This window comes from Ixodes scapularis, unplaced genomic scaffold, assembly GCF_016920785.2.
Source record: "Ixodes scapularis isolate PalLabHiFi unplaced genomic scaffold, ASM1692078v2 PGA_scaffold0__279_contigs__length_252992795, whole genome shotgun sequence".
NCBI classification, from domain to species: Eukaryota; Metazoa; Arthropoda; class Arachnida; order Ixodida; family Ixodidae; genus Ixodes; species Ixodes scapularis.
The window spans coordinates 35,453,435-35,467,875 of record NW_024609835.1 but is presented as its reverse complement, the minus strand read 5'-3'; the positions used below and the strand labels follow the sequence as shown (position 1 = coordinate 35,467,875).

Below are 14,441 nucleotides of genomic sequence, written 5' to 3'. Positions count from 1 at the left end.
CTTCATTGTTCTTTTACTCATTGCTTCCGCGCGCGTCTGCGTGCTGTCGTCTCCGGCCTCCTCGCGCCTTTCCCGACACGCTTGTCGACACATAGCGCGATCCTGAATGGATAACGGCCAAGATGGCAGTAAACGGAACCTTCCTTCTTCGTCGCATTCGCTTCCGCTTCCGGCGCGACTCGTAGATCCGAGGGGAAAAAAAAATAAAAAAGAATGAGTGGTAAAAAGGGCGACAAGGGGGGCTGTCCTCAACAGTTCGCACCGTTAGCGCGAACCGTTATCACAGCGTCGCCTGCAAACGACGTTTTAATAGCGACGTTCGGTGTCGAGCGCACCATTGCCAGAACGTGCACCCGACCGAGCGCCTTCGGTTCTTTCTTCTATGTTACAAGTGTTCCGGCGGGCGGGAGGGCGAGCCTGCACTGCGGTTGACAGCGTCCCTTTCTCGCTACGCGCACCTCGGAAATTGGTCCTAGTCCGACACTCATTTGCATGACCGTTTGCATCTATTTGCACCTTTGATGCGGCGCGTGTTAAGTGACCCTTTCGTTTTTTGCGTTTTTGCGCGTCTTGTCTCTTTGCGCTGTTGTCTCGTCTGATGAGATTAAAACGTGGAGCCCGCTGTTCTTCCGCGCGTTTCTCGGTTGTGATTTTCGCTCTATTTTCTCGGTGGCGTGTCTCGGCGTGTTTGAGGAGGCAATCGTTATTCAAACGAGCCAGTCTGGCGACATGTGAGCGCTAGCCGTAAAACCCTGCTCGTGTGCTTGCGTGCCGACGGATGTTAGGCAGGACCGTGTAGCAGCTGTGAAATAACGGCATTTGTTGTTCTCCGACTCTTGTCTCTCCTCTTTCTTGCTTTTTTTTTTTTTTTTTTTTTTTTGTTTGAGCAGCGTTCAGTGTGTTTTTGTTGCACACGTTTCGGCTAGCCTCGTTTGCACCTCAGCAACGCGGGAACAGAAAAACATATATAAAGGTCAGGCGTAGGGCGAGTGGATCTCTTGCGCTGGACGTCCAATGTGCGCATGGATTATTCGTATAGGACCGTCTTTTTTTTTTCGTATACTCAATATCTTTTTTTCTTTTCTTTTTTATCAATGAGCTTTTTTTATTTTTTAAACTCATTTTTTTTTAAAATACATTTCTGGGAATCAAGCTCTAAAATTGGCTGTATACGAAGTTTAGATGATTCCGTATTTACTCGAGTAATAGCCGCACTGTTTATGAAGAAAACTCGAGGGTTCGCTTTTCTTCGGAGCGCGCGGATTGCCAATCACCGCGTTAGACAGTATGATTCCAGCGGTTTACAGGGCAAAGATAACGTCTTCGCGTGAAGGTACCGTCGGTGGAGATTGCATTTGTATGGAGAATCGTGTTCTTGATCTGGTAATTCGTTATGCTATTTATGTGCAACGGAATGACTGGCTGTATACGTGCTTTGCGGGAAAGCAGACGCAAGCGCTTTGCTCATAAATAGTGTGACTATTACTCGAGTAAATACGGTAGTCTCAACTGTTCGTCTGTCTTTTGTTGTTTGTGCGTGCAATAAGAACACGAAAAAAAAACAAAAGAAACAGGAAGTATGTAGTTTGTACGTGCCGTGCCCTCTTTCAATTTTTTTTTTTTTAATTGCGCATTTTATTGGTTGTTTTGGAGCGCGCCGAGATCAGCAGACCAGATTCGAGATGGAGCACGCGATCCGAACCGAGTCGCTCCGCCTTCAGGTCCCCAGTGGAACGTGACCACTCCTCCAGGATCGGCGGATACCTCTCCGTCCATCCACCTTTTCGAAAATCCCCTTTCCGCGGTCCCCGATCTAAAAGCACATGTTTTCGCAATCGCGGCGCTAACTACACGTGTTCAGCGCACGAGGAGAGTTCATCATGATGTGAAAGATTCGTGTCGATAAGCGATGTGCACCAGCGTAGCCCACACCGGCCTCTTCATCGGAATACTCGTGAACGATGTCGGGGAGTACGTTTTCATTTTCGACCTTGTGTGCAGACGTCCGAAAAGGCGTTCGAATGCATGCAATCCCCGTCATTGCTGCTACTCGAGCCGCTGCTGTTGGAGGAGCTGCTCGACAAACGCGACGACGAACGGTTATGAAACTGCAGCGGCAATAAAGCGGGCGGCGCTTCACGAGCGGCCATTACGAATTCTTCCGAAGCGAAATGCCCGGCGAGGAAGGAACTCACGTGTGCGCGCCGAGGGCTGGCCAGGCTGGCTTCCGGTCGAATCCGTTGAAATCGGCGGAGCCACTTTTCTCGGATCCGAATCGAGATCCGGAGTGTGAGCTGATTCAAAAGGACACGTGGAACTGATCCGTCTCGATCCCGATCGCCCAGTGGTATAGGCATCTTCTAGAAAACTCGATCCCGTCGCGCTTTAAAATGACCAATGGAAAACGTCATATGGGTTGTCAGACTTCTTTTAATGTGCGTCTAGCCGAATGGGGCGCAGCTGTTTCGCCCGCAATATTTTAACTACAAAAAAAAAAAAAAAAAAAAAAAGTAAGCTTTGTAGTTTTGGTGAAAAATCACGGCAGCAGATCTGAAGGCTGGTTCGCACATTTGCCTTTGAGTGTGCTCGAATGCCCTGTACTCGCTCGTATCCACTTCCTACCGAGAGCACAGTGATACCCTGGCGCCATCTACCGGGCATATATATATATATTTTTTTTTTTTAAGGTTTTTTTTTTTTACTGCAAGCTTGAAATATATTTGGCAGCGTTATGAGTGATAGTTTTTTTTTCATAAGTACTGAGTATATTTGATCTCGCAAGTAGTGCAAAACCTTCAGTGTAGTTATACGCGGATCGGGTGGGTTTCAGGACTACTTTAATGGTGGCGACCGAGTACAGCACACGCGAGCGAACTCAAATGCAGATGTGTGACCCGGCCTTGACACGTCCTGCGAAGGACTCTGGTTCGATCTCGACTATCCTGGGGGCTGTTTGATCAAAATCTCGGTTTTTACGATACTTTAACGTAACTGTCGTTCGTAATAAGTCAGAAAACAGCGTCGAGTTGGCACTCCCGTGAGAACCTTTTCCCGCACTACAGAAATTGTACCCAATTTTGTATGAGTTACGTGTACGAAATTAAGTACAATTTCTCCTGTGGGGAAAAACGTTCTAGCAGGAGTGCCAACTCCACGCTCTTTTCTCACTTTTTACGAACGGAAGTTACGCCTATCATGAGAAGGAGGAGGAGGGCGGGTAAAGCTTTCGTTGGCAACAAAAACTCCGCGTTTCGTGTTTTTTTGTTTTGTTTTTTGGAGTGTTTAGTCGATTTTTGAGCGTCGGACATCGACTTGTTAACAGCCTACAAATGCTCGCTTTTAACGCGCGTGAATATTTGTTTACCCCTTCACTGCCAACGCAGGTAGTTGAGATTTGACGAACTGCACTTCAATAACTTCTTAAAAAAAGAAAAAGTCCTTGATGCTGTTTTTATTTTGACGCGACGTGAGCGAGTGTTCGCGTTCTCTCCTCTCGTTTTTATTTTTTTTTTTATTTTTTGTGGAAAGAGTGTCTCAACATTGTCTGGGATGACGCACACGCGGGCTTCTTTATGTATATGTACCGTTTGATTCCTGAGACGCGTTCAAATAATTAGCGTGCATTATATTGATCGTCGGAGCGCCTAACAAGCTACGACGTTCTTTGCCCTTAGTTTTATCCGGTTCAGGGCAGACTTGTACACGTACTGAAAAAAAGTAACCTATTACAATTACTTCACTCTAAAAAGTAACCGATTACAATTACAGCCTCAAAAAGTTATCGGAAAATTACTCTAAGGTAATCGATTACTTCCCACGTTACTTTTCATACAACTTTTTTTTATTATTACGGTAGCACATATAGGCATTTATACCAGTGCCACGCAGGCAACTCGAATGCTATTTACAACGAATGACATGTGTGTGATTGGCGAATCAGCTAGCAATCTATCGCGCGTGGAAGGCGTCACGCCCGGAGTGTCGCGCGCTGATTGGCCTTCCGCTTAAATGCCATTCTTCGTAAATGGCATTCGAGTTGCCCGTGTGGCACGGGTATTATGCCCCTGTCAGACGGTGTTCTAAAGATCCTTTTCACTAAGCTCCTTTATAGAATCGGCCAATAAGCTCGCGATGTGGAGTGCGCACGTGCTCTACGGCGTGCGCTGGTTCGCCGATTTTATAAAGGAGCTTAGTGAAAAGGATCTTTAGAACGCCGTCTGACACGGCATTTATACACTTCTTCTTCTTCTTCTTTTTTTTTTTTTTTTTTTTTGTCCTCTACACCTTGTTTAGTTTCAGCCACAATTGCATCTCGAAGTGTGTGTCGGTCATCCGCCAACGAATCGTGGTGTCATGAACAGAGCTCCTAGTTTCAATTGGCACAGTTGGTGGAGGGATATTATTCGGGGACTAATATTAGGGACGAAGACATAATTTTGACAACCCCAATGAAATGTACGAAACAAAAACTAAGAATATAAATGTTCAAAAGTGAGACCCCCTAAACCAGTCAAAAGCTCGTAGGAGCATGCTCATGAATTTGAATACAAACTGTTTCCTGGTTAAAGGTCAGAAACAGTCCAAAGACACGGACAAGAACTAGAAGGTAGACGAACGACAGCGCTGCTGGAAGTATGCCTGGAAAATAGAGTGGCCAGTAGAAAACTAGAGCTTGTCACCTAAAGCTGCCGAGCGAAACTTGCTAGGCATCCCAGAAATTAAGTGTGTTATAATTAAACATTTTAAACTTGAGTAGTAAAAGGATCAACATAACGGAGAAGCACGTTACCTTTATGTGCGTACAATAGTTGGAGTTGGTAGCACTTGAACATGAAAGAATCTTGAGTAGTGGCCGACAAAGCAAACACTCGAACGTCACGTTGATTTTATCTTTCATTTTTATAACAACGAGAAGAGCACGTCACCTCCGCCGTGTGCGAAAAAAAATGTATTGTTTATTGGGTACATCAATTTCCTCTGTAAAGACGTTGAAACCAACAGGATACGAGAGAGAGAAAGAGAGAGACAAAAATAATAAAAAGAAAACAGCGGTTTAACAGCGGATGCTGTGAGCACTCAGAACCAATCCAAGGCCGTATGGGTGTCACATGACCTTGGATAAAGGGCACAGCGACGCGTGGAAAGCGTACCACGGACTACCTCCACAGAGCGGTATTGGCTAGGATAGCTTGTAGCGTCCGCTGCGTCCGGACGTAAGCTGAAACGGAGTATAGAAATCTTCTAGGTGGCGAATCTTCTATTAAAAAAAATCGATGACAGATTAAGAAAAGTTTACGAGGAAGAGAGGAGAAAGCAAACGCAAGGTTGGAGTGGAGATGAGTTATCTCCTCTCTGTTTTGTTTTAGCGCATTTTGCCGAACAGAACACACAAACAGCCTTTCGTGTTGGAGTCTGGCTGAAGACGGAGCTCTCGGTTATTAAAGATAAAACGAAATAAAAGAAGGGACGCCTCGTGTACTGGGCGCTTAGGTTACGCGAAGCGGGGAACGGCTCCGAGTGAAGGGCAGTTCTCGTTCGCTCTCAGGGACTTTGGAGCTCGCGAGCGTCGGCGACTCCATCGGCTCCATCCCCCAAGCTTTCGTCTGCTTCCTCCTCTCCAGCTCGCAGATATTTCTTAACCTGTCGCCCGGTCTCGCCCTTGTGGCCCAGCACTTCTAAACCTTCTCGCAAAAAAAAAAAAAAAAGAAAAAAAGAAGAACAAAAAAGAAGGAAATTGAGAGAAATGGTAATGAATAATTTTGTAATCGATTACAGCAAGAAAGTAATTAAATTACAAGAATGGTTATTCGTTAAAGGATGTCATTGAAGCGATACAAAATTACAGTAAAATGTAATCGATTACAAGTAATCCATTGTTTGTAACGCGTTACGTACGAGTGTGGTTAGGGTTATGAAATAAGCATATAACAAGCTCCGACGTTTCCTTCCCCCCCTCCCCCCCCCCAAAAAAAAAGAAGTAAAAGAAATAAATAATTCTGCCTAGACAGGGCTGCTAAAGCTGCGTTTTAGCCAACTATTCGAAGCGCTCACGCGTTCTGGTTGCAAAAGCCTCTCCCAAGGCCGTTTGCACAAGAAGCGACATCGATTTTTGCGCATACCCCAGGCTTACTTACAACACACGCTAAAATCGCTGAGGTACACCGCGGTTGCTCTCAGAAATTGCGAACGATGTCGTTGTTGTCGGGCGATATATACGCGATCGAGCTTGGTCGCTGGGAAGCAGCGTCGGCAGTAACTCTTGTCGGCGTTGCGAGTAAGTATTTCGCAGTATCCTCTCTACAGACCGAAATGCTGGAGTCGCGAGCGAGTAATTAAGAACGGACCTAATTGTTTCGAGCCGCGACGGAAAGACGTAAAAACGGTTCTTGCCCGGGACCACACGGAACTGCATGGGTACTTTTCTGTTTTTCATTTGCGCAGTGAGGTTCCTCCCGTAATTCGCGGTGCTGCGATAGCTCTTATCCCTGGAACCGCGACGACTCGGTCTCCTTAATTCCGCATCCAAAAACTGCCGGATTTTTTTTTTTTTTTTTTAAGCGTACGCGCGTAGGAGGTTTTTTTTCCTTCGGGCACGGGTAAACGAATACGCTGAACAAAATAAAAACGAATGAGCCTTACTTTTCTAATGGAGGATTATGAGGATGAGTGGGATATGATTGATAATCCTTGACTTCTTTTGTATACAGTGGCTTTTCCGAAATATGTACTACTGACAAAAACTTATTACGCTTGAGTCGAAGTAATTCGGGCATGAACTCGGGGGGAATTGTTTTTTCTTACTTCGTTCCTCTTAAGATAAGAATTAAGATTCAAGACGCTCTGGGTTGGAAAGTGTGGCAAGACCTAAAGGAGTATATTTATAAATACGTATGTCTTTGTGTGTGTGTGTGTGTGTGTGTGTGTGTGTGTGTGTGTGAGTGTGTGTGAGTGTGTGTGTGTGTGTGTGTGTGTGTGTGTGTGTGTGTGTGTGTGTGTGTGTGTGTGTGTGTGTGTGTGTGTGTGTGTGAGAGAGAGAGAGAGAGAGAGAGAGAGAGTGACAGAGAAAGAGAGAGAGAAAGAAAGAAATAAAGGGAGATATTTGTCTTTTTTATGTACTATAAGCATTTTACTGGAATGAAATGTGGAGTGTGGAGACCTCACTTCAGAACTTTAAGACCTCACGACTCACGAGTTTCGTTCTTCTGCGCGATTTAGTTACTTTGAGCGCCAATTCTGAGCTAGCTCTTTGTTTGTATATATATATATATATATATTAGTGCATCTTTTACGATTTTTTTTTTGTAATAAGCCCGTTCGAATTAAAATGGAACACCGATACTATATATATCGGGTGTTCCATTTTAATTTGAACAGACTTATTACAAAAACAAATCGTAAAAGATGCACTTATACAGTTTGTGCAGGTGAGTTATACGGCCGGTGGAACATCATATAGGTGGCGAATCTTTTTGATAAGTCGGATAATTAACTAAACTTCCTTAATTAACTTCTTAATTAGTAAAATAACGCCCTATAGTTTCAATTGTGAGCATGCTGAGCATAATTGAAAACCACTATGTCAGTCAATTTTAGAACTACTTGAAGCTCGTAGGAACTCGGGACCGCACCAAAGTTACCACTGGTACAGCAGACGCAAAGCTAGCTGTGGCGGAACGCGATGATAACCTAATCATCCGCGTTTTGCGACTGCTGCAGGAGGACTGGATGCCCTTTGACGCGCTAACTTCCCTAACACCCCTTTGTGGACTCCCGAAAACGGGTTAACCCTTTTTGGGCGATTGAAACAATCTGTATTTCCTTGATATCATGGCTCAGTTAGTCAACAAACGTGCGTGATTCGGTAATAAACTTCAACTCCGTTTTTTTGTTTTGTTTTGTTTTTCGTTACAATCTGCATTGATCTGTGATGCTTGAGTACACCGCCCACTCCGTCGCACGCGCATCTTCCGTGTTCTGGTGCTGAGGAGATTCACATGTGACATTTGTCTTCTTCTAGATTGGTATAAATCGAAACGATTTTTGATGTGTCTCGGAACTCCGTCAGAAATATACATTACATCAGAAAACAAGGGCAGCAGCTCCTCGAGTCGTTCTTCGATAAAGGCAAATGCAAAGAGCGCGTGTGCAGTCGTGGCAAGTGTCATTACTCACCATTCTAAAGCTTAGTGTCCCCTTTGAGATCGTGGCTACGCAGGTGAAGATAGTCACCATCTTATTCTTTCAGTGGTAGCTTTGCACGGCACGTTGAATGACAACACTCCAGTTTTTTTTTTCGAAATCGATGTGGTATGGTCACGTCACCGGGCTGTAGATTCGTTTTTTAGAGGCATATGGCAGTACGTTGAGCGCGTTTGATGTAAGAGTGGGGTATGTGTTTTGTCGTCCACTTCTTGAACTCGTTAAATAAAGCTGTTGCTTCCAAATATTTTCTTAGTAACTCCCCACCATACTCCCACAATCCCAACTCTAGGTCATCTTCAGGTTAAATGCAAATTTTCTCAAGAAAGAGAGATTTTCGTTTGAACAGGCTGCGCATGTTAAAATGAAGCAGTTTTCTGATGGATTGTCACAAAGAAAACAAATTTCTGAACATCTTCAAATTCGTGGTCTTCCCTGCGGTGTTTGACAGAGATGTGAGGCAAAGTGAAAAGTTGGCACAGTACACGCACACTCATTCTTTGTGAACTAGGCGTCTCTTAACTCACTTAAGTCGAAGAGAGTAAAATTTCGTTAGGGCAATTTTTGATTCGGGATGGTCCGCTTTGAATTCCTTGTAGGCTTCCCTAATCGATCTTGTCATGAACCGCTTCGTGACGTACACTTCCTTTCTGTCAATGAAAAGCCGCACGACATCTTTCTTTTCGGGCTTTGCCTTGGGGCAATCCATAGCGTCTGACGTGTAGTAGGCTAGGGCAAGAGCCGCATCACTTTGTCAATAGGATGTCCTTTGTGTGAGTCAGCTGTCGCCCAGATCCCCATTTCTCTTCTGCGCTTTCTTGAAGCGTGCTTTGTGGCTTCAGAGATTGCTTTTAATATATATATATAGAGAGATAGAGAGATTGGAGGCCAGCAAAGTAAACAGGCGGCAGCGTTCTTTTTGCGACATTCTTTTCGATAGGCAACACGCAAATTACTGGCCCAGCCTGCGCATGGGGAACTTGACTCTCTTCATTGTCAAGATCTACAGGTGCTCCGTTCACATGGCTCAGTTTATGGCCTATTTTATTTTGGAATTCCTTGGTCACTTCGGATTGTTTCCGTTTTACATAGCCGGCACGTCTGCGCGAACTTGCGCTAGGGAGCTTTAGCAAGTCACACTTAGTACTTGAACCAGGGCATCCTCGTCATTGAATGATGTGTCCGCTGGCGCCAGAGAGGGTGACGATGAGCTCAGTGACGATGCTTTCTGACCTCGCTGATGTTGTTCGGTCTATCTGCAGAGCGTTGTGTAACGTTTTTGCACACGACGTCATTGGGGTCGTCATGCTCGGCATCCTCGGCCCGTATACTGAGGCCAAGTTCTGAAACTTTGTGGAAATAGCGACCGTGATAAATTTTTCGCTTGTGCCTTCTTGAATAATCGGCGCACGCTTGCCGGTCTTCACTGAACTTGCAGGCCATAGCACAAACGAACGCTCCTGGCTTTCTAGAAAGAAGAGAGTCCATTTTCAAATACATTAAGCGTAGAACGGAGACGGAGTAAACATCAGCGCTTCGAGATTGCTTGAGCCAGACGGGAACCGAGTAGGTTCCCACTGCCACTATCCCCTTCTTTTGTAGAGCGTGTCAGATAGGGTGCACGGGAGGAGGAGGAAGGAGAAGGGAGGAGCGCTGACGTTCGATCTGTCCTCCAAATGCCCGGTCTTGGGATAATCCAGGCTTGCCCTTGCTCCCAGAGAGATAATCCTTTGAAGCTCTGGTACCCTGCTGGATACACTGACGGTAGACCGGCGCAGGTTTTAATACGTGGTCCCCTAGGTGGCTGTCTAACTTCCTGTAAGAACTCGGAGCCGGAAATTAGACTGAGGGTAAGTGGTATGTACTTCGAAGGAAATGCGCCACGGATTGTGCAAGGAGTATTGCGTGAGCGAACTTACGAATACTGTCTCTTTTTACTCCGCGTTATGCACAACTTTTCTTACTTGTACGCTACATGTAAAGGCAAGTATTAGTATTTGGTCATTATTCATATCCATGGCACAATATTGTCCATAATAGCACCCATGCGAATGCGCATTGAGAACGTACATCTTACAATATTCAAGCGTTAATTGCGGAGAGAAAAACGAGCTACTACGCTTTCTATTTACACTGTCTAATAAACCACTATCGTAGCTTACTAATCAAAAATTAAGGAAATTAAAATTAGGGTTTTGAAAGCAAAATCCCGATTTCGCAAGATTTCTTAAACATTGGTTAATTTAAATGTATGAAGCACATTGTTTCTTTCATATATAATATTGAGTTTATATTTAATCGAACGATGTTAGTTTGAGCTTTCTGGTGGTATCTAGTTCATTAAAATATCTTGGTAAGGTAATACGTACAAGATGGTCAAGGCTGGCCAAAAATAATCAGACACAGTTCGGCATTTCCTTTTCAGATATTCCTAAGTATATACATAAAAATCCAATGCAATAAGCGCAATTAAAACTGTTTTGAAAGTGTCACCCTAGAGCCCTTGTGCAGTAGTCTGAGAAGTGACGAAATAACGAGTGGTAAAACATGCGATCTCCGACAGGCTGAAGAAACACCAGCTTTCTCGTTTGCCGCTTCCATGGCCAATAACCTGAAAACAAAACAAAAATCCGCCAAGCCTGCCCTTTACGCTCTTTTTCATTTCAAGAAGGTGGCCAAAACATTTTTTTTTTTGGTCAGAATGAAAAATTCGATTGTAAAACCATGCCCGAGTTGAGATGAAAACATCCATATATATATTTGTGTTCCGAGTGTTTTGTTTAATCTGGGATCTGTTTTCTTGTCGTTTCAGGTATGTGAAACCACCTGTACTTGCCCCCGCAATTCATCGTGTAGGCGACTAAAGGTAAGGTGAGATTGGTCGCCTTGAGTGGCCCACTGGTCTTGTGTTCATTCAAAATTCCATTCTTACCGAAGCTAATTTTCGTTTAACTTTGAAAAATGCGAGTGAAGCGTGCCATCAAAGAGGGTTTGCTGGCTGCTAAACACCCGCGCTGCAAGCTCCACGAAGCTCCACGAAGCTCACAAAAAAGAAAGCAAAAACACAAAAGGCATTTGAGTGAACTCCGAGACTCTTCGACAAGACTAGAACTCTTTGCCAGTTGCAAAAGATGGGAAAACAACGGGGAAAAGAAAAAAAAAAAAGCGCTACAGAAGGTCTTTATAAAATGCAGATCTGCGTATGGCGGTTTGATCGATGTATCGAAATAAAGCAGCAGATTTTTGCTACTCTCTTAATCCTGGACGAGGTTGCAGCGAGCCAAGAAAGGAGAATCGCGCTGCGCGTTAACGATCGCGAAAGGTTCCGAAGTGACATCGGTCCTTCGGAACATTCGTTGTTTGTTTGCAATATATAAACACACAGCGTTTACATTCACTATCAGTGCCATTGCATTCCCCAACAAATCTGGATGCATTACCTCCCCACGAAAAATTATGAAATGCTGCTAAGACTTTTTATATATTATTAGTCACAAAATTATTCGCGAGAAAGATAGGCCTCATATGGTCCAAATATGTTTTTATTTTTTTTTCCTTTACACTTCTATATCTTTGAAACATGAGTCGTGGTTACACCGTGGTCGTGGTACAAGTATGGTACCGGGTACGTCGTACAAGTGTCACACTGTCGTCTGCCGCGATCCTGGCGGTGTCGCAGCAGCGGTCGTGGATGTGGCAGACGCCTGTTCTGCTGCAGGTCGCTCTTCAGTTTGACAGGCCACGGAAGCTTCGACAGTCAGGCGTTGGGACGCTGCGACTACAGCGACACTCGCGTTCTCTGTTGTTTTTATCCGACCGTATGTCACTCCGGCTTTTGTGACATCATTTTTGCCATTTGGGACCACTTTCGATCATATGGCGGAATAGGACGCCAAATGCATTAGTGTTCCAGGCCCCGTAGTACAATGGAGGCCTTAGCGCTCGGTTACACGTTCCGCAGTTTCTGCAACTAGGTGATTGACGTCTGGGGTGTTTCTGAACGATCTCTTTTCCATGAAGGTGGAAAGAGTCTAGGCCGACTCGGTCGAACGCCAACTCGTCGACGGCAACATCGTCGGCAGCCCATTCGTCGAATATGCCAGTTCGTCATAGGGCAACTCGTCCAAGGAAAACTCGTCGAAGATGCCAACTGGTCGCCGCTTTTTGAAAGCCACAATATGTAACTTTTGTCCTAAAACTTTAAAGGAAATACTGCCCTAAAGTGATCCCTAAAATTGCCGTATGATAAATTAAATGACCCTTAGTGTGCTCTTTCTTTTCGAAGACAAGAACTTGCCGCATTGGCCGCTTTCATGGTGCACTGAGAGACGGTCAGTACATCGCTCGTATATCACTGGTGCGCGCGTTAACCTACCCGGCCCAACCGTTCACGCCGCTTCTTCGCGACAGTCTGCGGCAGCTCATTACAAAAACGTCAACCCACCTGTCCCAGGCGTTCACGCCGTTTTGCGGCAACCGTCCGCGGCGGCTCATTACAAAAAGTAATGAAGAAAAGGAAGAAACGAACGTTCCCGAGTTGACAGATTTCTCAACTTGTCTCGAGGTTCTGTCCTGTCCTCGCGCTCTTATGATTTTTCCTTCCGTCTTGTAACATAACAATGGCACTGTCCCTAGTCCAAATACAAATTAAAATTTAGGTCAAAAGATAACAAGAAATCGCGATCTTTTACGTCTGACCTTCATTCAAAGGAATCGCCACTCGACAGATTTCCCCGACAAGTTGCTTTTCGACGAATTGCCCTATTACGCATTGGCCTATTCGACGAATGGACCATCGACACGGTGGCTGTCGGCGAGTTGGTCGGATCCCGGTTGAAAAGGTGGCGATGCAAAAAAGTGGTTGCTATTGTTCTTGAAATTGCGGTATCTCAATTGACCGACCAATGAAGGCATTCTAAACTGCGTCTTTTAACTCTACCTCGTAAAACGTAAAGTGTTGCCATATATAGAGTGCGATAATATACATTTGCGTCCTTATAAAATAAAAAAAATAAATGTGTTTTAAACTTTAAGTGCCCTTAGAGTGATGTTCTCCTTATCGAAGGGTAGTCACCCATAGGTTGAGCTACACCCCTCCCGGAGTGTTATATCCAACTTCTGAAATGTTTTTTTTTTTTTTTTTCTTGAGCAAGTTTTTGACCCCGTTTCGTCCTCCTTCCCGTTTACGTTTTCTGAGGCTCGGTGACTCTTCTGGACTTAAAACAGCTTCGGAAATTAACGCAGGTCACTTTCGAAGGGATGATATCGACACAGTGGCTAGACACTGTGCGACACTGTTATTGTGAAAGTGTCCTTTTTTTTTTTTTTTTTGCTTTTAGAATTAAAATGATGCCATCAAAACTACTAGTGCGTAGGAAATTGCTCATTTGGACCATTAACCTGGTAAAATTTGATGCGTCCCAAAATTCGTTTTTGTCCTTTGACACTTGTACAGCCACAAAGTGGACTGCTGTGCTCAAGCTGCATTTACACTCTTCGTACCAAAGCACACACGCGTAAAAAAAAAATACTTGCTTAATAAATCGCAAATAAATTTACTGAAATATATTAACTAGCTAGTAATCTCATAACATCTATAATACTACGCATAAGTATTGAACTAATTGCATTTTAATGGCTTACCTATGTTTGGAAGTTTTGTCTCAGTTTTAATTTGTAATCGTCTATAAACTGGAACGCACGTTATATCACCCCCCCCCCCTTTTTTTTTTCTTTTTTGTTCTCTGGATTGTGAAAGCTAATTTCAATTTTGTCTGATATGAACGACCCTTTCTGATGGAATGACGCTTTAAATTCGACCATGCGGAACTTTACGGTTGAATGAACCCATCGGGAAATGGATATGCTTCACAGGGACGGGATTCTCAGATGTCGTTCTGTGCGGACGAAAGCCTTTAAAAGAGCGAAAGAATGATGGAGGGGGGAGCGAGACAGAGTGAAAGAAAGGAGAATTAATTCACTCAGGAGGAATTAGTTTTGCAGGATTATTCTGGATTATGAGATGAGAACTTTATATGAAAAGGGTTTAATCGAGCATAGATATCTCCACATTTTCTTTGTCGCCACTTCCGTCGTTTTAAGTATCTCCGGCGAAGAGGTGCCGACCTTTAAGAGCCGAATATCTAGAGAGATAAAGGGGGAGAGAATGGGATAGAATCCTAAAATAGGGTAAAACTAAATAACGTAAAATGCTGACAACTCGACGCAACCGCCGTTGAAGG

The 14,441-nt window shown here is 44.4% G+C and overlaps 1 protein-coding gene across 1 annotated transcript in view; it reads left to right on the top strand.

The window, feature by feature from the left end:
• LOC8051271 (pleckstrin homology-like domain family B member 1) overlaps nt 1–14,441 on the top strand; it is a 462,041-nt gene that overhangs the window by 332,061 nt on the left and 115,539 nt on the right. Inside the window, exon 17 of the mRNA XM_040207523.3 lies at nt 11,012–11,065. Within this exon, the coding sequence (XP_040063457.2) occupies nt 11,012–11,065 (54 nt within the window). The remainder of the gene's footprint in view (nt 1–11,011; nt 11,066–14,441) is intronic.